Raw genomic sequence first — 24,688 nt, forward strand, 5'->3', positions numbered from 1 at the left:
GAATTGCAATATGACAATATGACTCTAATTGATACACATACATTTTCAAAGTGAAATCAGTAGAATCCTAACATTTGATTTTATCATTTAGCACCACCCCACGTAATAGAATCAAACTTAGAGGATCGGATGATCTTTGAAACGCAAACCATCACTTTCGAGATCACTACTGTTGGTTTACCAAGACCTGAAGCTAAATGGTTCAAGGATGGCAAGATTCTCAGAACTGGAGAACGTATACGTATTACCAATGCAGGAGAAAAGTATGAACTCGAATTGAGCAAAGCTGTGCTCGAAGATGCTGGTCTCTACGAGTGCATTTTTACAAATAAACTTGGTGAAGATATTGCACAAGGACAATTGGCGGTAGGTACAGTCAATGATCTACGAAAACCACGATTCATAGAACCCCTTAAAGACGTTGACATTGCGGATGGTAAAAATGGAGAATTCCAAGCTATCTTCTCGGCTGATCCTGTTCCCGATATTATTTGGTAAGTTTTCTTACTTAACGCTTTAATGATATACATTAACGATATTAAACAAAACTTAATTCGATCGGATTTTCTTATTTTTCAAAGGTACTGTAAAGGATTGGAACTTCCTAATGACGATTCAAGAATCAAATGGAAAATGACCAATAAACCTGGATCAGATAAATTAACTGAAAGTACTATTACATTGAAAGTACCTAAATGTGGAAAAGACGATACTGGAGAGTATATTCTCAAATTGGAAAATAAATGGGGCCAAGCTGAAAGCAGCGTAAGCAACTAACTTTCTTCTTAATTTTGTTGTTCTTTTGACATTTAAATTACGTCACATTATTTCGTTGATTTTAATTAGGCTCTTTTGAGTCTTCTACTGCAACCGAGCATCGAAGAATTTAAAGATCTGACAACACCAGTCGACGAACCAGCTACATGGGAGGCAACAATCAAAGGAAATCCAAAGCCTGAGATAAAGTGGATGAAAGATGACAAGGAATTAGAAATGGGTGCTGAATTTGAAACGGAAGAAGATAGAAAGAACAACAAGTACAAATTAATCATCAAAAATGTTAATATCGAACATGGTGGTAAATATACAGTTTTCGCGAAAAATTATTTGGGCGAAGCAGTTGGAGAAGCATTATTAACCACACGCCGTAAGTTATTTAAAGCAATGATGAGGATACTGTTGATGACTTCAATATTATATGAAACATACATATAAATTTGTCTTTATAGTCGAAACACCGATCTTCTTGAAGGGACTATCCAACATTTCTATAAGTGATCGCAATGATATCGAATTGAAAGTTCGAGTATCCGGAATACCAAAACCAAAGATCACTTGGTTATTGAACGGTGCACCAATAATGCAAGATGGACGCCACGAGGTTATAACTCACGTCGAAGGTCTCATTGACAGTACTCTATACATCAAAACATTTGCTGTCGATGACTTGGGAATAATAAGTTGTACAGCTAGCAGTATCGCAGGAACTGCAGAAACAAGTTGCGAATTAAGTATGGTTTTCGAACCACCCACGTTTGGTCGCTTAACTTTACCAAGATCTGTGAATATTGATGAAGGAGAACCACTCGAGCTCAAAGTCAAAGCTGACGGTAGCCCGATTCCTTTAATAACATGGTTTAAAGATGGTGAATTACTTACACCTAACGATCATATTAAAATCGAAAATCTTCCGGACGGTACTACAAAACTGACAATTGAGAATGTGATACCCGCGGATTCCGGTGCTTACAAATTGGTTGCTTCAAATTCAACGGGAGAGCAAAGTGCACTTTGCGCTGTTGCTGTCACGCGTAAGTAAATTATAAAATTATCTTTCGTTTATATCCTATTAACATTTAAATTATATCATTTAATATATAATATACAGCTTCTGCAAGAAGTCCAACATTTACAAAGCCTTTGGAAGATACAAAGGCTATTGTAGGACAACCTCTCAAATTACGAGCTCAAATCGTTGCATTTCCGAATCCACACATTCAATGGTTCAAGGATGGTATACCATTGAGACCAACAAAAGAATTTAATTTCATAAACGATCCCAATGGTCTCATTGGTTTAATAATCGATAAAGTACGGCCAGAAGATGCAGGTACTTATTCCGTGGTCGTATCTAATAAACTTGGAGATACTACAGGAGAAGCAAAGGTTGAGGTAGAGGAGAAAGAAAAGAGGCCAGATTTCGTTGGAAGTCTTCAGCCACTTACGGTGGTCGAAAATTTACCAGCTAAATTGGAAGTTAAAGTAATTGGTAAACCAACTCCCGAACTCAAGTGGCTGCACAATGGGGAAGAGGTATGTCAATTATATACAAATAAAAAGTTATCAATTATTATATTAGCATTAAATGAAATTTCATTGAAATTTAATGCAGATTGTGCCGGATGGAAAACATTTGAATATCATTAGTCAGCCGGACGGTACTCATGTATTAATCATCGACAAAGCAACACCCGAAGATGCAGGAGAATATCAAGTTGTAGCTGGTAATACCGAAGGAACGGCATCTTGCAAAGCAAATCTCGATGTACTTGGCAAATTGAGAGAGGACATTCCACAAGAAAAACCCGCATTCTTAACATTGTTACGAGATATTTCGGTCGAGGAGGGCCAACCGCTAACATTCAGTGCCTCCTTCAATGGTAATCCTATACCAGACATCACGTGGACGAAAGACGGAGAGCCGTTAGAACTATCACAAAGATTGATGATGACGTGTGATGGAAAGAAAGTAACTTTAGAGATTAATCCATCCGATGCCAAGGACCAAGGAGCTTATGCTTGTCATCTGACAAATCCACTTGGCGAAGACACATCTAATGCAAATGCCAACATCAGAAAGGTTTTCCAAGCTCCGAGCTTTACACAAAAGTTCACGGATCTTCAACAACTTCCTGACTTCGATGTTAAGTTCCCGGCTAAAATTAGCGGTATACCCAAGCCAGATGTTTCGTGGTATTTCAACGACCAACCAATACTTAAAGATAATGACAAATATAAGATCAAACGGGACTGCGATGCCTGTTGCTTGTACGTTAAAGATTGTACATATGACGATACTGGAATTTACAAATGCAAAGCAGTTAACAGGGCTGGCGAGGCGGAATGTTCGGCTAATTTAAAAGTCGTTGATAAAATGTAAGTTTATGTTATTTTTATAAATCGCTTATTATTCAAAATTATTATCTAACTCCTGTAACTGTAAAATTACAGCGAAAAAATGCAAAAGATAGAACCACCGGCGTTCTTAAAAAGAATCGGCGATTGTGAGGTTTACAGAGGAATGCAAGCAAAATTCACAGCTTGCATTACTGGTATACCCGAACCGGAATTCGAATGGTTCCGTAACGGTGACAAATTGTGGCAAACTGATCGTATCAGAATGGACCAAGAAGGTAGTTTACTTCGGATGACGATAGCTAACGTGGACGAAATGGATGCGGGTACATATCTATTAAAAATAACAAATCCTTATGGAACAGAATCGTGTACCGCCGAAATGATCTTCGATTGTAAGTAACGAACTAAATTATTTCAAATCTATACGCGCACACGTAATGTACTTTTAAGTGATCATTCGAAAACATTTTGTATACAGCTCTGGAGCCACGTGCAAAGAGACCGTTAGCTTCTCAGTATATAGAATTTGATAAATATCAAAAAACAGGAATAGCATGGCCACTAGCAGATCGTCCAATAATTAGTCGTATGATGGATCGACATTTGACACTTTCTTGGAAACCTTCCATCCCATTAGGACCACGCGTACCGGTAACATATCTTGTAGAAATGTGCGAGTTACCGGACGGTGATTGGTTCACTGCGCGATCCGGTTTACGCAGTTGTGTCTGCGACATTCGCAACTTAGAACCTTTCCGGGATTACAAGTTCCGCATACGCGTAGAAAATAAATATGGCATCAGCGACCCTTCGCCATTTGCACAAACCTTCCGTGCTAAATTAGAACCCGATCCACCCAAATTCTTTCCTTATTTACCACCTGGTATAGATTTTCGTCCCGAGACCAGTCCTTATTTCCCCAAGGACTTTGACATCGAAAGACCACCCCATGACGAATATGCTCAAGCACCTAAATTCCTCCGACAAGAACACGATACTCAATTTGGTGTCAAGAATCACAATTGCAGTCTCTTCTGGTTCGTTTATGGCTATCCTAAACCAAAAATGACCTATTATTTCAACAATGAATTAATCGAGTCTGGTGGTCGATACGATCAAAGCTACACAAGAAATGGACAGGCAACATTGTTCATCAACAGAATGCTTGAAAGAGACGAAGGTTTATACGAAGCTGTTGCAACCAACGAACATGGAGAAGCACGTCAACGTGTTAGCTTACAAATCGCTGAATATCCAACGTTTATTGTAAGACCCGAAGAAACTATTGTGATGGCAAGAAAATCTGGTAAATTGATAGCACGTCTTACGGGTGTTCCATTTCCTGAAATTAAATGGTACAAGGATTGGAAACCGATCACTACTACTTCGAGGATTAGGGTAATTATTATTTCTTGTAATCATTTTTTAATATTATCTGTGCAATAACTATAAGATATCATTGAAGTATTGTTATTTCAGATTGATTTCGTCGAGCCAGATACATCTGTTTTAACCATTAATGAAGCAATTGTTAAGGACGAAGGATTATACTCGATCAGTGCAAGAAATGTAGCCGGAGCGGTATCGCATTCAGTCATGATACACGTTGAAGAAAATGAATACGATTATGTTTACAAAACATATAAGAGAAAGAGTGAAGTTAAACTACGTGCGGATAAACCCTACGATGAATTTTATGATTTGGGTGACGAATTGGGTCGTGGTACTCAAGGTATTACGTATCACGCAGCGGAAAGAACAACTGGAAGAAATTATGCTGCCAAAGTTATGCATGGACGAGGAGAATTGAAACCATTTATGTTTAACGAGTTAGATGCCATGAATAATCTTAATCATCGAAAATTATTACGCTTGCACGAGGCTTACGAAACCGATAAATCGGTCACTTTGATCATGGAACTGTATCCTTTTAAATGTAATTGCTTGTATTAACTATATTTCAACTATATTGTTTTTTTGCGATAAAGATTTTTATTCACTTTTCAAATCCTTAACGAGTAAAATTTAGAGCTGCCGGTGGAGAATTAGCAGATGTTCTAACGAAACAACCACATTATACTGAATCAGAAATTGCTGGATATATTCGACAGTTACTCTACGGCCTTGAATATATGCATGACAATCATTATGCACATCTTGGCCTAACAGTAAGTTTTTTCCCAAGCACAAACGTTTTACTTTAATATCATCATTCTCTAAGTGTTCATTTCCTTTTGGTAGCTCGGAGATCTTTTGATCTCTCACACAGGTGGCGACGATCTTAAGATCGGAGACTTCAGTTTAACACGAAGAATAGCACAAACGAAATTAATGTTATTGGCGTACGGTATGCCGGAATATGTTGCTCCAGAAGTTACAAACAATGAAGGCGTCGATTATGCCGCAGATATGTGGTCAGTTGGTATTATAACATACATCCTGTTATCTGGAATTTCACCGTTCAGAGGTGTCAACGATAGAGAAACGTTAACGAAGATCAGACAAGGAACTTGGGACTTTGATGATCGCTGGAAGAATATTTCTAATGAAGCCAAAGACTTTATTCGTAAATTGTTAGTCTACAATGTTGATAAACGAATTGGTGTTAAGACTGCTCTTAAACATCCTTGGCTGGAATACGCAGACAGATCGCCATTAGATTTGTATAAAATACCTTCTGAATATTTGAAGACTTATTACAAACTTTACAGGTAATATATCTCATTGATTTATATATATATATATATATATATTTTCTTCTTGATATTTATATGCTTCGTAAAATAATACTTTTCCATAACTCGTTAACAGAGATTGGTACAGTAACGCGTCATGTCGTACGTGGTATCGTAGACGCAAACTCAGTAGTGCGTTTGAACATCCTTCAAAAATGGTTTATCCTCCTGGTCATAAATACACACCTGAACCAAGTATTGAACGATATAGTCCTACAGGAAAACCAGTGCCTAGAACTTGGGAAAATCAACTACCTGCGAGAGAACCAATCGACACAGAAATTGGACTTATTAAGAGCGAGAGTCAGTGAGTATTCCAGAAGAAAAACAATTCAGTTCTTATTTCTAATAAATATAAATACTTGTAAGAACATTGTGCAATTATTGAATATTTACAGCTATCAGTATGGTCCAGATACTTATCTTCTACAACTTCGTGATACTGACTTTCCAGTACGATTACGCGAATACATGAAAGTTGCCTTTAATCGCAGTCCAGGATATTCGCGTACGATCACTGACGAGAATGGCTACGATTGGAAGGCAATAAAGCACTGTTTTCTCTAAACGCATAAATTTTAATTAAAAAAGATATTTATTTATCTTTTTTCTTGTTTTTTTACAGACACCAATAATACGTGAACGCCGTCGTTTTACCGATGTCATGGACGAAGAAATCGACGACGAACGTAGAGCCAGGATAAATAGATATGGATCACCCGATACATTCACATTGAGACGATTGAAACATGAATTAGGTACTCGTCTCGACAGTTATGTTGAAGCTGAAGCTATGATAGAATCCAAGAAGGAAGGGAATTTACCTTTCTTGCGTGAGAAACCGCAAATACGGCCGATCGAGGAAGGCAAAACAGCACAATTAATGTGCCTCGCAGTAGGTGATCCAAAACCATTAATACAATGGTACAAAAATGATATAGTCATTCAAGAAACTAAAAGAATAAAGATCACGGAAGACAAAGATGGCAGATCGATACTCAGCTTTAATCCCGCAAAAGAACACGATGCTGGGATTTATAAGGTGGTGGCAAGAAATTCTCTTGGACAAACTGTAGCCAGAACTAGAATGTTGATAGCTTTGGTTCCCACTGGTCCCGATTCACCAGAAGTATATACTCATTTTTTCCTAGATAAATAATTATTTTCTAATGTTATTAAAAATTGTAATAAGTATCGTTTGATTTGCAGGCTACTGAAGTATCAGATACCCAAATACTTTTACGTTGGAAGCAACCAAAATACGACGGCAATTCTGCCGTACTTTGCTATAATCTTCAATGCAAAGAAGCAGATTCTATTACATGGATAGATATTGGTTTTAACATAGATCACGAATTTTACTTAGTACGAGATCTGAAGCCAGACGTTTGTTACATTTTCCGTCTAGCAGCGCGTAATCGAATTGGATGGAGCGAGAAAGGTATTCCCTCGAAAGTAATTAAAACAAGACCGCCAGGTGTACCTCAGATACAGATAACAAGTGCAATGAGACATCTTCAAGAATTAACAGAATCTGGACAAGAGATCGTACTCGAGGAAGATAAGCCTCATATTGATTATTCACTTGAGGAACATCCGGTTGAATGGTCGACTGAAACATTAACAAACAAGTATAGTTTCATATCTGAATTGTGTCGTGGTCAATTCTCTGCTGTGGTTAAGGGTATCGACAAGTCTTCGGATCGCGTGATAGTCGCTAAAATTCTAGATCTTAGGCCGGAAATAGAAAAGCAAGTTAACAGAGAATTCGAAGCTCTGCGTTCTCTCAGGCATGAGAGAATAGCTCTTTTAGAGGCAGCATATAAAGCACCAGGATCACCATTAGCTGTCTTCATTATGGAGAAGCTTCAGGGTGCCGACATTCTCACATATTTTTCCAGTCGACACGAGTATTCTGAAAATTGCGTAGCCATGGCTGTAACACAAATATTGGATGCGTTACAATATCTTCACTGGCGTGGGTATTGTCATTTAGACATTCAACCGGACAACGTGGTAATGGCCTCTGTTAGAACTGTTGAAGTTAAATTAGTTGATATGGGCACTGCACAAAAAGTTAGTAAACTCGGCACAATGGTACCAAAGGCAGGTCATCGTGAATACAGAGCACCGGAAGTATACAATGAAGAACCTGCATATCCACAAACAGACATTTGGATGGTCGGTGTTCTTACGTACGTCTTATTATCCGGAGTATCACCGTTCCGTGGCGATGACGCCAGCGAAACCAGGCAAAATATTTTATTTGTTAGGTACAGATTCGAATATCTTTACAAGGAACTTACTCAAGAGGCTACACGTTTTCTCATGTTGGTCTTTAAACGCGCACCAAAGTAAGTATTCGTAAAAATAACTTGTATAATTTATATTATTCACACCCTTCTTTCTTCATTTATTCTAGCAAAAGGCCAATGGCTGAGGAATGCCACGAACATAGATGGCTATTACCGACGGAATTTATGATTAAAAAACGTGAAAGATCGGTCTTTCTAGGTAATAGACTTAAAGAATACAACACCGAATATCACGAAGAAAAAGAAAAACTTGCATCTGAAAGCCAAAGTCTTGCAAGCGAAAGCCTTTTAGGTTCATCTCGAAAATTAATAAGATCAACGAGCATACAAGAAGAATTGCTTACAACGATCTAACGATAAATTTTATGATTTTTCCAATTTATTTTCTCCATATGACTGTGAAGTATCACAAAAATATCTAGTCAGTCGTTAAGAGTACAAGGAAAAAAAAGGGAATAGAAACAAAAGAGAATCATACAAAAAGTATCCCGTTCCTTGTTTTCTTTTTTGTTATTATTTATTTGTTACAACGTATAATTAATTATATCGAATATTATATCATCGATTCGACCATGAATTTCATTAAAGAAAATCATGAAATTTTGACTGTTCAGTATTCTGATCAATTTAAATGGTTACAATGGACACAATGGTATTGAAAATATAGTCAGCGAATGTACTAACGAATTATTGGACATGATTCAAATCCTTTCAAATTGTACAAAAAAAAAATCGTTACATAATATAATAAATAAATATGAAATAACAAATGCAAGTAAGCACTATATTCTTATATGCGTATATGAAAAATTACATGTACATGTCTTTCGCACTCGTGTCTCTTTGTAAAAAAATAAAATAATAATGAAATCAATGAAATATGATAAATCCTTGGAGTAATAAGTCGATTAAAAAGATGTAGATTTTTTTATTAAATATTGAATTTATTTACAAATCGTGTAGTCATAGATAATCTGTGGTGAGAAAGAACTATCGTACATGTGATATATCTTTGACGCATCTTTCTTGTACTTTCAACAATAGTAACAAGTTGAATATCTTGGATGTTTAAAAAAAAATAAAAATAAAATTATACTCTTTCTACTATGAGACTAGTAAGAAATATATATCAAAATATAATGTACAATTTCCTTTGAAAACGCCGATTTATTTCAAATTTTGTTTGATTTGCAAAAATCATGGATCTAATTTGGTAAGTGCATAATTATATTGTTGTATTAGGAATTTGAATTGGAAATCATCTTTTTGCATATTGCATAACGTATTGCTTTACCTTAGAACGGAAAGATTCTTTATCTTTAATAAACAAGTCAGCTGCATCTCTATTTAAAGGATCATCAAAATTTAAAAGATCCTGAAATATAAATGATCTAAAATATTTTATATCTACCATAAAATTATTTTCATATAAAATAATCGTACTTACGGTAAAGAGCGAATTTAAACCCCAAACAACATCTTTTAATTTACGGGTTGGCGCCCATCCCATTCCATCTATACTATTTTGCCTTAATATTGATAGACATACATCACCATCTTCGCTTATATTAGGATGCCATAGTTTCGTCGTACACTTCACTTTCGGTGGCTAAAATCATATACAGTTGCATTAAATCAACAACATTATATAAGAAATCTTAAATAAAAATAGTTCATTTATATTTACAGCCATATTATAATCTTCTGATATAATAACGTCAAAGAAAAAGCGCCCACCAACCCAATATCCCTCATCAGGTGTAATTAAAAGTGTAAATTCATGTAATCTATGAGGATCATTAAACATAACTTGACAGGTAATAGGAAGCGTTTGTTCCATTTCTTGTACCTAAGTAATATATATCAAAAATATAATATATAATATCCATTATAGAAGTACACAAATAAATATTTCATCATACCTCTTTTATTAATAGCTTGTCGCGAATAGATGCCCGTTTATTGTAATCTCTATTTTTAGAATTTGTAATCTCAGCATCTTTTTTCAATTTTCCTCTTAATGTAATCATGGTATCTCCTGTGTGTAAAAGTTTATAAATTTATCTATTTACATATAATAATTTGCATAAATATATATAAAAGAAAAAAAGAAAGAGAAAAAGAAAAACAAATTAATTTTTGTATATAATAAAATTATTATAATATTAAGAACATTAGAGAATTGTCCTTCACATATAAGGTCAAAGAAAATATTTACGTTACAATTACAAAAAGTTATATTTTTCAAAGAAAAAAAAAATTTGAATAGTAAATAAATGTTAAAACTTACTTCGTGATTAACTCCGTTTTGTAATAAAATCTTTACAATCGTAAAAAAAACATAATTGATTAAAAATATATTCATTCAATATTATAAAAGTAATATCTATCCCAATGTACTTTGAGGTTAGAATTATCGTGCAGTTAATGAATTGGTAAGAAACGTACTTTTGACAATTCTATCTTATAAAGTTCTAAATTTGGCCATGAAACTCGTATAGTGTTCTTTAAGAAAAATATATTCGAAGAAATTCTATTTCACCCGTCATGATGTAGCCGAATAAAAATGGAAAATATATCAGTAAATTCAAAGTTGTTACTATTGTACTGCAGATGGTGGTACTGTTTGAAAATAAGAAGAAGAAGAGCGCAAAAAAGTTGGCACAGAACCACCAGAACTAAGAAAATTGAAGATATACATTTAATTGCTGGCTAGAAGCTAATTCGAAATCCATATTCTTAAAAATTTTTTATTAATTATTCAATTAGTTATTGATAATTAAAAATTTGAAAATTTTTTTTTGTTATCTCTCAGTAAAGCAACGTAGTTGGCCACAGCAGAAAAAAATGAATAAGTGCACTAATTTGCTAATAAAATGTTTATTTAAAATACATAACTTTTAACTTTATTAATTATTTATTTAATTAGTTATTAATAATTAAAAATCAAAAAATGTCATGAAGAGGTTATATGTTATGCGCATGCGCAACCACAAATTTAAGGAGCAAGCGCACTTTGAAAAAAATAAAAGTAAAGTTGGTAAAAACCTGCAGGGAATATATTTAAAGTTGATTTCCAAAGGAACAGCCACGGAGATTATACAAGGAACACGAACTCCATGTATACAAATGGGATATAAAAATGAAAGGGCGCCCGTGTTCTATTTTGTTTTTATATCAGAACATACCCATCATATAGGTTAAAAGAAGTGTTCCTTTTTTTTAATAAACATACTTATATGACTTCAAAAATATAGTTTTTAATTCTGTCTTAAAAAATAACTAAGAAAAGCTGTCATACCTTAATTAATAATAGATTGCTTTTTATAATGGTCTCAAAAATGTTATAAAGTTAAATAAACACGTATATCATTGATAACTGATTGGTTTAAATTTTGTTCTAAGCGATAATTGTCGCTAAATAAATTGTAAACAAATTCAATTCAAATATCATTTTTTTACTATTTTTTATGATACAGTTCTGTTATTTTGAAGTAACAATGGCCTATAAGAGACATTTCTGTATATTTAACATAAAGCTTGTGTGTTCTATCAAATGTCAGAGCAAGTTGAGGAATTTATTGCAGCGAACAATTTCTGACCATGTTTACCAGTTTTAATGTGGAAGAGTAGAATGATATAATTCGTAATCTAAAATATCTTTAAGTATTAATCAACTTTAAATATATTCCCTGCAGGTTTACCAACTTTACTTTTATTTTTTTCAAATGCGCTTGCACCTTGAATTTGTGGTTGCGCATGCAACCTCTTCAATAACCTCTTCATGACGTTTTTTGATTTTTAATTATTAATAACTAATTAAATAATTAATTAATAAAGTTAAAAGCTATGTATTTTAAATAAACATTTTATTAGCAAATTAGTGCACTTATTCATTTTTTTCTGCTGTGGCCAACTACGTTGCTTTACTGAAAAATAATAAAAAAAAAATTTCAAATTTTTAATTATCAATAACTAATTGAATAATTAATAAAAAATTTCTTAAAATATGAATTTCGAATTAGCTTCTAGCCAGCAATTAAATGTATATCTTCATTTTTCTTAGTTCTGGTGGTTCTGTGCCAACTTTTTTGCGCTGATCCGTAATAACAAGTGAGACGTTTAATGTATTAATATTTTGATTTCTTATAAAAAGTATGATTTATTCGCATTAAAAAATATAACACTGCTTTTGCAGTATAATTTATACAGTATAATTAACATGGCAGTTTTTATTATGAGTATCATAAATTTATAAATAAAATTATATATATATATATATATTTATGTATAAATATATGTGTGCATCATTTATTATTAGCGCTGTTAATCATATACAATAATAAAGTATATCTTTGCATCCATTCTGTGAATGTTAAATCATCCACAGTTTTGTCTACGATAGCCATAACTTCTTGAACTGTTTGATTATTCCTAAAAAAAAAAAATAATTTTGAATATTATACGATTTCAGACAAATTTGATTTATGTAAATTTCATATTTGTTTAAGACATTTTTACCAGGCGTTTAATACAACATTAAATGCATCGATTTCTTCCTGTGCCTTACTACAGTTATGTTGTGACGATATCAATAATTTCATAGTATTGTAATCTTTAATAGAATCGTTTTGTATAAAAACATGCGAATTATTGCCTTCCACTATTGATGGTATAATACTTTGATACATCGAATTTATTAATAAATTTTTATAACAGTCTATCAAACAATATATCGGCGCTTTTATCATTGGAAAATAAGGCATAACATTAGGTACACTTAAATTTGTCATTAAAACGGACGCTTCCTTTAAGCAGCGTGTTTCATGCCTAAAAACAAATAATTCAAATGATGTTTCGTTAGATAAAAATTTTGTACAAAATATTTTTATTAATAGTTTGTATGCTCACCTGAAGGATTTAATTTCTCCTTGGAGTATTATTTTTTTCAATGCTCTGATATCCAAGACATCGTAAAATATCTGTAATTCAGTGGTTAAATCCTTGTTTAACCATTCAAAGTTACTATTGTCGGCGCGTAAAGCTAAAAAGTTCATACATTCCATATGAATGTTATTTTTCATCCTTGATATTATGCATTCGGCTGATTTCAACAGTTGTAACGAACGTTGTATATTTTCCACGCATTTGTCCTGTTACATACTTATTATTATAATAATACGTTTATGTAATTCTTATAATTATTTATCTGGTACTATCGAGTAATTTTAATATAACTTACTATTTCTGTATCAATCGTATGAATTTCCGACAATAATCTTTGAAGTTCTAAATTGGATGCATTGTTATTGCACTCCGATTGAATTACTTTAATTTCATTTTGCACAATTTTTTCCTCTGTTTCCAATTTATTCACTTCCAATGTCAAAGTTAACCATTCACTCAGGTCATTTTGATTTTCAGTATTCGTCTTTAAAAATAAAATCACAAATAATATTTATGAAATTTTATGAGTACATTTTTTTAACACATTTGCTAGCCTGCCGCACAAAAGAGATTCTTACTACAGCCTAGAATTTATTTTCGATACTGTCATATATGTCGATTACTGTCACAAATGTATGATACTGGAGTTTTTATGGAAATTGGTGTGTCATAAATATGCAACACTAGTAGCAGATGTGTTAAATCGATTAAGATATATATAATAATTTACCTCGATATTTGTAATATACTTCATAATGTCATTTTCACATTCCTTAGCTTTTATATGGAAAAAAATTTTTTTTGAAACAGTGAAAATATTTTTCCCACATAACCTGGCAATACCAACGTCAATATCTTCTCCATTCGCATCTACACTTTCTGTGTTGTCATTGTCTGTATTTTTTATGTTAGTTACAGTTTTCAATTTTATTAAATTTTCAACATCTTGGCATAATGTTTGATATAATTGAGTCCATAACGTAGACACTTTGACGTGACCAAGTAAATTCGATATTTCACTTTGCACCTAATGTATCATAAATTCATATTAATATTTTATTTTAATATAAATAATTTTGTATATAGTATATATTACACACCTCTCTTTTGGTTGCACCAAAACAAAGCGTAGTTACCGTATCTAAACTTTGCTTCAAAATATTTTGATCCAAATTTTCCGAAGTCTGTGGCATTAACTTTTGACATATCAGTCTCATTTTATTACTATCATCAAGTTGAGAACGTATTTCATTATATTTTATCTTCAATAAAGTTTTCTTAATTTTAGCCAAAGAATACTTTGACTTAATATCTTCCAAATGTTTAACTGTAAAATTGTTTTATTTTTCTATATTAAATATAAATATAATTTCTATATATGATATTATAATATAATATAATTTCACAAATTTAATATATAAAAAGAAATTTCCTCATACCTCTCTGACGAACTAAAAAATCTTGTTGCTCATATTGTTCTTTAAGCGAGGAAGAAGAAATTTTGAGTCTACTTCTTTCCGCTTTTAAATATGCAATATTTTTAACGCATTCTACAATGGAGTCTTTCTTCTTATGTCTTAATTTATACAATAATATATTTTTTCTTACTTCTTTAACATCCTTAGCCGTAAATGTTGCGTTACCTATTTCAGACCATAATAATTCTAATATTCCTTTAGATAATCTACAAACATAATAATATATTCTTAATTTTATAAGTAAATATAACGTCTATTTTTAATGCGCTAACAATAAATGTTAAACAAACGTTTTCTTTATAGTGTCTGTACACGCAGTTGGAGGGCATTCTAATTTATGTACCCATTCAAAGTTATTTGTAGGATTGCCCATGTTTACTAATCGCTTGAACTGTGTCAAAGTAACACTATTAACTAAAATACAAAAATCATTATTAATAAGAGAATTGCAATATAATATTAAATACTTCAAATATTTTTTTCATAAAACAATATTTTTGCACATCAACACAATCCTATTTTATGGTTAGAAATATGGATAGAAGGAATAAACAAAAAATTGAGTTAGATAGAAGTTATATAATAGAATCTTCGTAAATAAACTTACCATTGAAACCAATAACTTAATAATAGTTGATATTGTTTCTTGTAGGTAGACATAAGATAAATTAAAATTTTATATATATGTATACAAAATTGAACAAAGCACTAAGTTTTCTACAAAGACTATTCGTAATCGTAAGTCTTTGAAAACCTTCGTTATAAGTTAATTACTCGTGTAGTAACATAACCTTACTAATAAAATAAAAATCTTTTAAAGATTATTATTTTTAATGTAAAGATAAAATATAAAAATTATCACACAAAAAACACACTACTCTCAATTACAGTTTATTTATAAATTTAAAATTTTCTCATTAACGTAAGCGCGCGTTTGATTGGTCGTTGAAATGTTGGTAATAATGACGTGTCACACAATTCAGTACATTTTGTCAATCCAGAGTGCTCTAGTATGCGGTTTAACAATAAATGTTTGAAATTAATATTTTTGAATATATTATTTAAATTCGAATTACATTCATGGAAAAATTTTATATTAGCTATAGTACATAATTAAAAAATTCATAATATATAGAAAATAAAATTAGAATTAAGAAATTATTATATCATACATGCGATCGATTCATTTTATTTTTAATTTGGTATTATTGTACGAGGGCGGTTAAAATTGGCGGGAAACAAGTATAAATTTATAAATGTAAAAAATGAAATTTAAAAAAAATTTCAAGTAGGTATAATTAATATAAAATAATAATAATAATAATTCTCTTAAGGTAATCTTTTCCTAATTTGATTAGTAAACTTTATTCAATGTATATACAAGATTTATAATTTGAATACAGCTTTACTAATGTCACCTTTTTTTAGTGCTTCCAAAGCTTCACGATATTGCAAAAGCGTATAAACTTTAATACCTAATTTTTCATAATCCAAATATTGATCAGCCATAGCTTCCAAAAGACTTAATGATCTAGGAAACGTATGAGGATTTATATTCACTCCCACAATAGTTAATTCCTTTTTGAATATCTATATGAATAATTAATAATTAGTATAATTTCAAAAAAAAGTTAGGCAATTGTATATAAACAGTTCCCTTACTTTGTACGGTTCGATGGACATTTTTGTTTTAGGATTAGCTGCACCAAAAACACAAAGACAACCACCAGGTTTTAATAAATGCATAGCGGTTTCCATAGCAGGACCAGAACCGCTACAGTCTATGACTAAATCAAATTCATCATTTGCAAGTTGATTAGGTTCTTTTAATTTGTAGTTTAAATCTGAAAATATTTAAATAGTTTAGTTATGATAAAAATAGTTCTTGAAATTAACAATGATTAATATATATACCAAGTTTAGAAGCTATCTTTCTTCGTTTTTCCTGAGGCTCGCTAATTGTTACTGTATTTCGTAATCCACGTAGGTGTAACAAGCAAGACCAGAGAAGACCGATGATACCTGCTCCAATAATCAGTACTTGATATCCTACATGTATCGTACCAATCTTTTTTAATCCATGAGCCAAACAAGATAACGGTTCTGTAAGTGCAGCTTGATGCATTTCAACTCTATCCGGTATCAAGTGCACCTTAAGATCATTATTATTATATAATACTTATTATTATATATATGTACTTATAAGTCAATATGATGAGATAGATTTGATAAAAATATCATTGTTTTTATATGTAAATGTACCTGAGATTCGGGAACAAGGACATGAGTTGCCCAACCACCATTTCGAAAAATACCAATAGTGTTTCTTAATCCACCGTATTTACAAAAATGATAATTTCCAACATGACAGTCAGTACACTTATTACATCCATCGTTAGGATCTACTGTAACTCTTTGACCAATTTTAAAATTAATTACTTCTTTTCCAACTTCATCAATTATACCACAGAATTCATGTCCAAGAACAAAAGGTCCATCTTGTTTACATGTAAATGCACCCTGTAAAATATTATTTTTATTAAATTTAATATGAATTAGTATATAAAATTCACTTAAATCATATCGATTCAGTTATGTTCTTACATAAAAAAATATTTTTTAATTCATGTACATATTTATTATATTCTTATTATCGGTACATTTCGTGATAATTTGTGTTGCAACTTTTTTCGCGATAATAATAAAAACTGAAATGAATAAATGATAGTAAATGAAATATACATTATAAAAGATTAAAAAGAAATGTTTTTTGAATTTAATTTATTGTGTGTAATTTGAATGTAAGATGTAACAAATATTTAATTAATAAAATTATATAAAAAAGGAACATGACACGTTTCACAATCAGTGCATGTACGTAAAGATAAATATAATTCACTTGTTCCTATATTTAAACTTGGTAATCAAATGAAGCAGTTAATTTAATTACAATTAAAAGCAATTAAATGACGTAACGAGAATTCTCGCGACAAAATTATCAGTTTAAACTAAAATGATGTACTTCTAAGATATGTAAATCCGTTCCACAAATTCCAGAATAAGCGACTTTAATTCGAATTTCGTCCGGTTTTGGAATAGGAATCGAAGTCTTTTTCAAAGTTAGCGTTTTACTTGATGGATCGAAGGATAGACACTCCATATTTTCTTCTATTTATCAGATGGCAATACTCTAACACTACTGCTCAATTTGAGATCAAAACTCCTACTAAAAACAGCCTTAGATTCTCCGGTTATATATAAGTCGCTTACGTGGAAATTTTTTACTTTATTTATCAGGGTCGCGTAACGTTACTTAATCGGTGAACTTAGTAATGACGCGTCTTTTACATTCCTAATTGGTCAATAAACATCAAAGATATCTTAGAACAAATATATTCTCCATGTATCGCGTTTACTTTGAAAGTTTTAAAGTTCGTTCAAAAGCCTAACGTTCAATTAAATTCTTATACAAATATTAAATAAAAAACAAATAATTTTGTTAATTGATAAAATAAAATGAATGCTAATTGAATTTTTCCTTTTGTTTGTGTTCAAGTCAGAGAATGAAAAAACAAATGAATATATCAATATCAACAATATATGAACAGTAGAAATTTTCTAGCATGAAATTTTTAAGTTTGTTAATTATAAAAAAGAAATATTGTTAACATCAACTATTATGGACAAAAACTAGCAAGGGTCATTATTTTTCCAGATTTACCTTCTTGAAAAATGAAAATTGAACAACCCCCAGGTGCTTTTCATCCTATTCATGTTATAGATTTCAGGACAACAATGTGCTTCGTTAACCGAAATCCCTCTGGAACATCCCATGACATCGATCCCGTCAATGGAAAGATACAGTTCGGTCAACATGATCGTTTGCTTTAACACCTGCTCTACCAAGTAACTTCAGAACTTTTATTACTAGTCTAACAAACAAAAAGATAAAGAAAAAAGAAAGAAAAAAAGAAAGAAAATTATCTCCTTCATCGATGATGAAAAACAGGTTTAAGCATGATAATACGGCTACCTCTGATTTAAAGTAGAAACTACGTTTGCTTTTAGATTAACTATTATAATAGACTGTGTTCAATAGAATATAAAAATATAATAATATTCACTACTTTTTGGTTATCAGCCATTATTTCGGATAATGAATTGATACATGTCCGAGCCGGGTTTATAATATTTACGATATTTTCAATCATAATCAATTATTTGTTAACGATGTCTCATTTATATGGACAAAGAATTCTACTTATTATTCTCACAAATTTTTTTTATATCATAAATACTTAAAAGATGGTGAAAATGCAGCAGAAATTGTTAGTTATACTATACGAAAATTTCTTTATTTGGACAATTTTGTTTTACCATTAATTTAGAAACTTGAGGTTTTACCGTATATTAAATCGTCCCAAAAGTTTCTTGTATTTTCCTACCGAAGTTTAACATACATAATATTTTTAATTTTATGTAATTTTACTGAATGTTATATCATCTATCTATATTGGTCGATTAAATAAAAATCAAAAAACTTTGCCTAAATATAACAGATATTATTTTAGTATTTTCTCGAAGTATCCCTCTTGCGGGGTTTCCGGCTTTCCTCCCCCGTTTTCATCGAGTCGCAACAAATACACGAGGAAAATTCATTCATGCTCCGACTCGGGATGAACGAGCGTTCTTCGATTCACGAGAAATTTCGGGTCAACGGGACAGAGTTGCCGGGATAGAAGCTAGCTGCACCAGGAACCGGAAATGAGGTCGAGAATGACGTCATCGCGTTCAGTGCCGTTCATTCAACCCCCGGGGATGAAGTGGGTCACCAGGCCAACTTACTCCCTCAACCCCTTGGTTAAACCATGAAAACGATTCTCTGCTCCAGAAAACGCACGCACGCTTCTCTCCACTCTTCCCTTTCTCACCAACATCCACCCACCCACCACCTAGTATCTACCACCCAACAATCAACTCACCCCTCAGCCAGTAACACCCACCAACCCTATTAGTCGACTCTCGTCGATTCACGCGTCGCATCGCTCGATAAACGAATAGAATTTCTCAATGCACTTTTCAACCGATTATATTTCATTCTCTCTCTCTCTCTTTCTCTTATTTTTAAACAACATCAAGCGAAAATGGAATATGATATATTTACGCATATATATATACGTTTCAAATTGATTACATAACTCGACGAAATCTATGAGTATACATATATATGTATATTTCATGAATGGCTATTGATAAATATTACAATACTGTAGGTGCGTGCTAGAATCTGTTATATCCATGCTCCTACCTATACGCAACATTTTAATGATTAAATATTTATCTTCTTAATTCTATATTAAATTAAACTATTTTACAACATGCATACATTTCCATAAGATTTTCCAATGCAATTTTATCTCCGAGAAACGAAAATACGTAACTACGATTTCAATAAAAATCTTTTGAATACAATGTATCTGTAGAATTGTATGATACTTTTGCCACCTATCGGATTTTTCCACGCATCCATCCAAAAAGTCGTGACTTTGATTTGAGTGTCTTCATAAGAATGACGTCATGAATATCCGGAATAAATCTATCTTCCGAGTATTAAAAAAGATAAGGGAAGATGACTTTTATATGACACGTTCGATGGATCAAACGTGAGAATAAAAAATAAATGTTTCTATTCTTCTTGTTTTTTTTTTCTTTTTGAAGGATTTTAAAGATGATATAGTTGTGTCGGAGTAACTCATTTAAACGAATAACCAGCAGTTCCATATTTCTCTTTTCACTCAGTTTTTTACTCTTTATAGTCGTCTCTAATTTGCAAGGTACTTCATTTAAAAAATCTCTCTCTCTCTCTTTCTCTTTCCCTCTCTTTTAAGTGGCGCCATTTGTAACTTAAATTTTTTATTAATCTTTTTTAAACTCACTCAGACGGTCGTCCCTTTTTATCGACGGCGAGGTAAAGAAAAAAGAAGAAGATTCATTTGTAACAAGTTAGTATCGTCATTAGAGAGTTGTTCGTAATGTTTACTGAAATAAACGTAAAATTGTTCGATAGTGATAGGAGACGTGAAAAAAAGTTGCATTACAATTAGTACAAGAAAATCCTCCTATTAAACCATAAAGTTCTCTATTCGGAAAATAGAAGGTAAGTCTATTCAGGAGTAAAAAATAAACGATGGTATCGAACCATCTAATACCTATATAGCTCCATTTCGTTGAATTACAAATTTGCCAAAACTATAAATGTCCACAGATGGTCTTGACGATAGCTGACAAGCAGACCGGAAGTTAGCCGAGCCGTTTAATCATGGATTAGTCAGCAAAACATAAGCAGACAAGCAGGTGTCCATTTTCCATCCGGAAATGACTCAGTGAGAAGCAAGTCTCTTCTCTCTTCGTGAGATATATTCGGAACTCAACCCCTTTTGTCCACCTACGCTTTGTAATGTGAATGCATTTGAGATGGTAAGTATTTGAGTTGATCGTATTTCCAAGGTAAATTTGTGTGTGTATATGTGTGGCGCGCGCGCATGTGGCTATATAGAAAAGTGAGGCATACAATTTCATTCAATAATGGACTACATTTGACTGTCTCCTTGGTGCATATATGGTATGCTTGTGTACATAGGTTATGTTAGATGGGTAGAATAAAAAGAAGATTTAAGATGTCTGTATTTGTAAGCAAGACCGGCTCTTTTCTTTGACCTGCTTTGTTAATGTTCTCTTTAGACCGGAAGTTCGTGATCTTCCTGTCTGGGTTTCCTCCCTATTACGAAAAGGGTAGGAAAAGGGTCTGCAAACTAATGCAACTTAGTTTCAAATTTTATCTTTACATTCAATAACGGAAATTATAAGATTATTGTTATTTGCATTCGTAAGTGCTTGCATATATACAAGTGATATATTTATGAGTGTTGTATAACAGTTCGTTTTATCTACAGAACGGAAGATTAGAAATCACAAAGTTGCGTGACCTACGTTTTCATTTTAATGTTTTATAAATTATAAAATCTCCGAGTATACTACTGTCGTCATCATTTACTTATACATATTTTTTCTTTCTGTATGTACAATACATATGTAAATTCTTATGTAGATAAGAAAAACTTTAATAATACTAGGATGCATGTTATTTATCATTCATAAGGAACTATCAGCTCATATCTAAAACAGAGCTTGTTGATATTCCTGTTATTGTATTTGTTATCTCGATTTTTCCATATTCTTTTATGTTCTACCTACGTTCTATTTTAGCCTGAAAGTAAATTCGAAGAAACAGATTCGAAATTGGCTGAAATTGAAAGGTCACGCAAATAGGTACACCGAAATTGGCTAACGATATTATTTTGATAGAAAGTAATTATATCCATTTATATCCAATATAATTGATTCGTAATAAAAAATACTAAAAGTACAATCGATTTAACAAATACGTTTGCTTCGAAAAAAATTTCACGCTATTTTTTTGTTAATTTCTTTTTAGATTTAACACATAGAAAATAATAATTCCGTTATAGAAATTTATATCGAACATTATAAATCCAGATATTAAAATCGGATACTCCTAGTAAACTACTGAATGAAACAAAATCAGTATCAGTTTTTGTCAAATGATCCTCAACGAAACAGGTTGACATTCGATTCTCTTGGCATTCATATATATAAGTGGTTAGGAAGAATGAAATAAAAAATAGTAGGTTTATTTTACACAACCAACCACACGATATGTTTTGACATTACATTTAAGAAACGAACCCATTTTTGACGTTAACGCGATATGCTGTTGGGTGAATGGTCTCTCTCATCGACGTCACTACTCTTGAAACTAGGTCACCATAGAATCCCCTCCTTCATACTACCTGCATCACTTATCCCCTCTATCAATGAAGGTATATAGTCATTTAAGAGGCCGACCATCCAGGTGAACTCGTTTATCTGGAAAAGCAGAAAATCGAAAAATAAGTGAAGAGGTGAATAAGACGAGAGAAGGAAAAGATGAAAGCAGTAATTCGTTCGTTTCCATTTATTTACTCAACGTACATCACTTTGTTAATTATTCTTTTTACGTTCGTTAAATAACATTTTGTTTGTATATACGCACACCGAAAGGTTAAGGATTAGGAGATAGCAAAGAGAGTTTAAGAAAAACTTTGATAAATATGTTTATATCATATTTTCGCAATTATAAAGATTTCATTTTTCTTATTAATACAAGCACATTTACTAATTTAATTTATTCTTTGTTATCGGATGTATTAAATTATTCGATGAAAAACAAATGTAAGAGAAAAGAAATTGATAAGAAAGAGGAAAATAGGACAAACACACACATACATACAAACAAACTATCAAGGAATCTATATAAAAAGAATTGATTTGATTTCAAGGTCGGTTACTTAGAATAACAATTCAACGAAAGAAGAGAAACGTATAAAAACGATTTAATTCAATGGCTATGCATAGAAGATCTAACCAACCTGTAAACTTATTGGTTAAATACACATATGTGACCTTACTAAAATCGTTGAATAGAATTAATCAGAGCATCGACCGATATCCGTTTTCGAGAAACGGCCATCTCTCTTGTCTCACAACGACCTTTTCGCTTGTTACATAAATTCACGTCCAATGTGTACGTAAATACGTACTATACATATACTTAAGCACATAAATATATGTACATAAGTATATATATGTATATAAGTATATGTATGTGCATCCTGCGTTAATGCAATGAACAAAGCGAGTGAATGATAGATTTATGATAGACATGGATGGCCATATATACGAAAATGTGTAAGTACGTGTATGTGTGTGTGTACATTATAAAGAATTGAAATAATAAAATGAAACATGGATATTGAGTGGTTCTTACATGAATTCTTTCATACAGAAAATATTCAATGATTACTATAACAATGTTGCAAATTTCAAGATATAAGATGCGTTGAGAAAATACAATTTCATTCTATCAATTTTAAGGTAATTTCTCAACACACATATACACACGTACATATACAGCTAAGAATATCGACGAAATACGTGGAATAGTAATACAAGTTTCATCCTTTTCTTTCTCTCTCTCTCTCTCTCTCTTTCTGTCTGTCTGAACGACGAAGAGAGAAAGCAATTTCAACGTAACCGCATACGTCCGATGATTTACCTGTGGCAAAATGCACGCTGTAAACGCTTTCAATTGCAGGATGCTTCGAGTATGCGTAGGTCTCTCCATTATATTCTACTCGTTTTTCACGTTGACATCCACCACCCATGACATTTGATTTAATTAAACGATTTGTCCAAGTATACTCTAGAGAAAAATTTTAACAGAGATATTTATATAATACATGCATGCGTAGATTCGATTTTCCGACCTTCTCTTCTCTTTATCGACGAACTATGACACGTGATCTATACATTGAAATTACATAAGAGTATTTTTTTTTCTTCTTAGTTTTATCACGTTTAAGCAACACAAATACATAGACTGATTAATGAACGTTTACATAAGTTGGATCTTCTCCAGAGAATAGTTTCAAATTTCACGCTAATCGCCAAGTAAATTGTGTGTAAATATACAGGATGATTAAAAAGAAAGGATTGTTACAGGTTAAAAGTATCCTTGTAAATATGGGTCAAAACATTTTATTATATTATTTTCAAAGATTTTATATTTATTAGGGCTTTTTTTCATCGTTTGTCGAGTACTATCTACCCCAAAAATTACGAACCCTCTTTTGTTATCATCCTGTATACTATATATGTACACGTAAGTAATCAATTAGAAGCACATATTTTTTCTTTGTAAAAGTAAAGAAAATTTGGAAGAAGTATGTAAAAAAAATGGAAAGAAAAAGAGAGAAGGGAAGGAAAGAAAAAAGGGGCAATTTTGGACGGTTCCTGTAATTACCAAGTGATGCTGTTGCCATAGGTATCCGAAGAGAAAGAAAGGGGAAATAAAAAGGTAGCAATAAATTCCCAACGGCGAAGAATAAACGTCGAGGTCGAGAACTGGAGTCTCTACTTTCTTCGTCTCTCTCTTTCTCTCTCTCTTTCTCTCTTT

General features: G+C 32.0%; 4 protein-coding genes and 1 long non-coding RNA gene across 5 annotated transcripts in view; 1 reads left to right on the plus strand and 4 right to left on the minus strand.

Moving 5' to 3' along the window:
- The window catches only part of LOC122516228 (obscurin), a 31,806-nt gene extending 22,744 nt beyond the window's left edge, over positions 1-9,062 (plus strand). Inside the window, 16 exon segments of the mRNA XM_043633878.1 lie at positions 92-494; positions 582-765; positions 847-1,147; positions 1,230-1,811; positions 1,889-2,313; positions 2,393-3,156; positions 3,232-3,530; positions 3,617-4,536; positions 4,618-5,060; positions 5,168-5,306; positions 5,380-5,849; positions 5,950-6,180; positions 6,272-6,416; positions 6,499-7,002; positions 7,083-8,227; positions 8,296-9,062. Of these exon segments, the coding sequence (XP_043489813.1) occupies positions 92-494; positions 582-765; positions 847-1,147; positions 1,230-1,811; positions 1,889-2,313; positions 2,393-3,156; positions 3,232-3,530; positions 3,617-4,536; positions 4,618-5,060; positions 5,168-5,306; positions 5,380-5,849; positions 5,950-6,180; positions 6,272-6,416; positions 6,499-7,002; positions 7,083-8,227; positions 8,296-8,542 (7,202 nt within the window). The 3' untranslated portion in view covers positions 8,543-9,062.
- A 34-nt stretch (positions 9,063-9,096) lies between these two features.
- Positions 9,097-10,821, minus strand: LOC122516229 (NEDD8-conjugating enzyme UBE2F-like). Its single transcript, XM_043633879.1, has 6 exons — positions 10,637-10,821; positions 10,479-10,508; positions 10,111-10,226; positions 9,876-10,037; positions 9,636-9,797; positions 9,097-9,563 (listed from the first exon to the last, which is right to left on the minus strand). The coding sequence occupies exons 3-6, from the start codon at positions 10,216-10,218 to the stop codon at positions 9,447-9,449; spliced, it is 549 nt and encodes a 182-aa protein (XP_043489814.1). The 5' UTR covers positions 10,219-10,226; positions 10,479-10,508; positions 10,637-10,821; the 3' UTR covers positions 9,097-9,446.
- A 1,513-nt stretch (positions 10,822-12,334) lies between these two features.
- On the minus strand, positions 12,335-15,714 carry LOC122516785. Its single transcript, XM_043634908.1, has 9 exons — positions 15,221-15,714; positions 14,904-15,027; positions 14,575-14,819; positions 14,236-14,462; positions 13,866-14,162; positions 13,431-13,619; positions 13,100-13,341; positions 12,710-13,018; positions 12,335-12,622 (listed from the first exon to the last, which is right to left on the minus strand). Exons 2-9 carry the CDS (start codon positions 14,984-14,986, stop codon positions 12,496-12,498), a joined length of 1,719 nt encoding a protein of 572 aa, XP_043490843.1. The 5' UTR covers positions 14,987-15,027; positions 15,221-15,714; the 3' UTR covers positions 12,335-12,495.
- Positions 15,715-15,786: 72 nt separating this feature from the next.
- LOC122516786 (D-altritol 5-dehydrogenase-like) lies at positions 15,787-17,835 on the minus strand. The gene is made up of 5 exons (XM_043634909.1): positions 17,636-17,835; positions 16,876-17,133; positions 16,528-16,765; positions 16,276-16,457; positions 15,787-16,203 (listed from the first exon to the last, which is right to left on the minus strand). The coding sequence occupies exons 1-5, from the start codon at positions 17,771-17,773 to the stop codon at positions 16,000-16,002; spliced, it is 1,020 nt and encodes a 339-aa protein (XP_043490844.1). The 5' UTR covers positions 17,774-17,835; the 3' UTR covers positions 15,787-15,999.
- Positions 17,836-22,304: 4,469 nt separating this feature from the next.
- On the minus strand, positions 22,305-23,895 carry LOC122516789. Its single transcript, XR_006303670.1, has 2 exons — positions 23,789-23,895; positions 22,305-22,560 (listed from the first exon to the last, which is right to left on the minus strand). It is a non-coding gene; the product is annotated as an uncharacterized LOC122516789 (long non-coding RNA).
- Between the last annotated feature and the right edge of the window lie 793 nt (positions 23,896-24,688).

Source organism: Polistes fuscatus, unplaced genomic scaffold (assembly GCF_010416935.1).
Source record: "Polistes fuscatus isolate 324 unplaced genomic scaffold, CU_Pfus_HIC Scaffold2, whole genome shotgun sequence".
In the NCBI taxonomy this organism is placed as follows: Eukaryota; Metazoa; Arthropoda; class Insecta; order Hymenoptera; family Vespidae; genus Polistes; species Polistes fuscatus.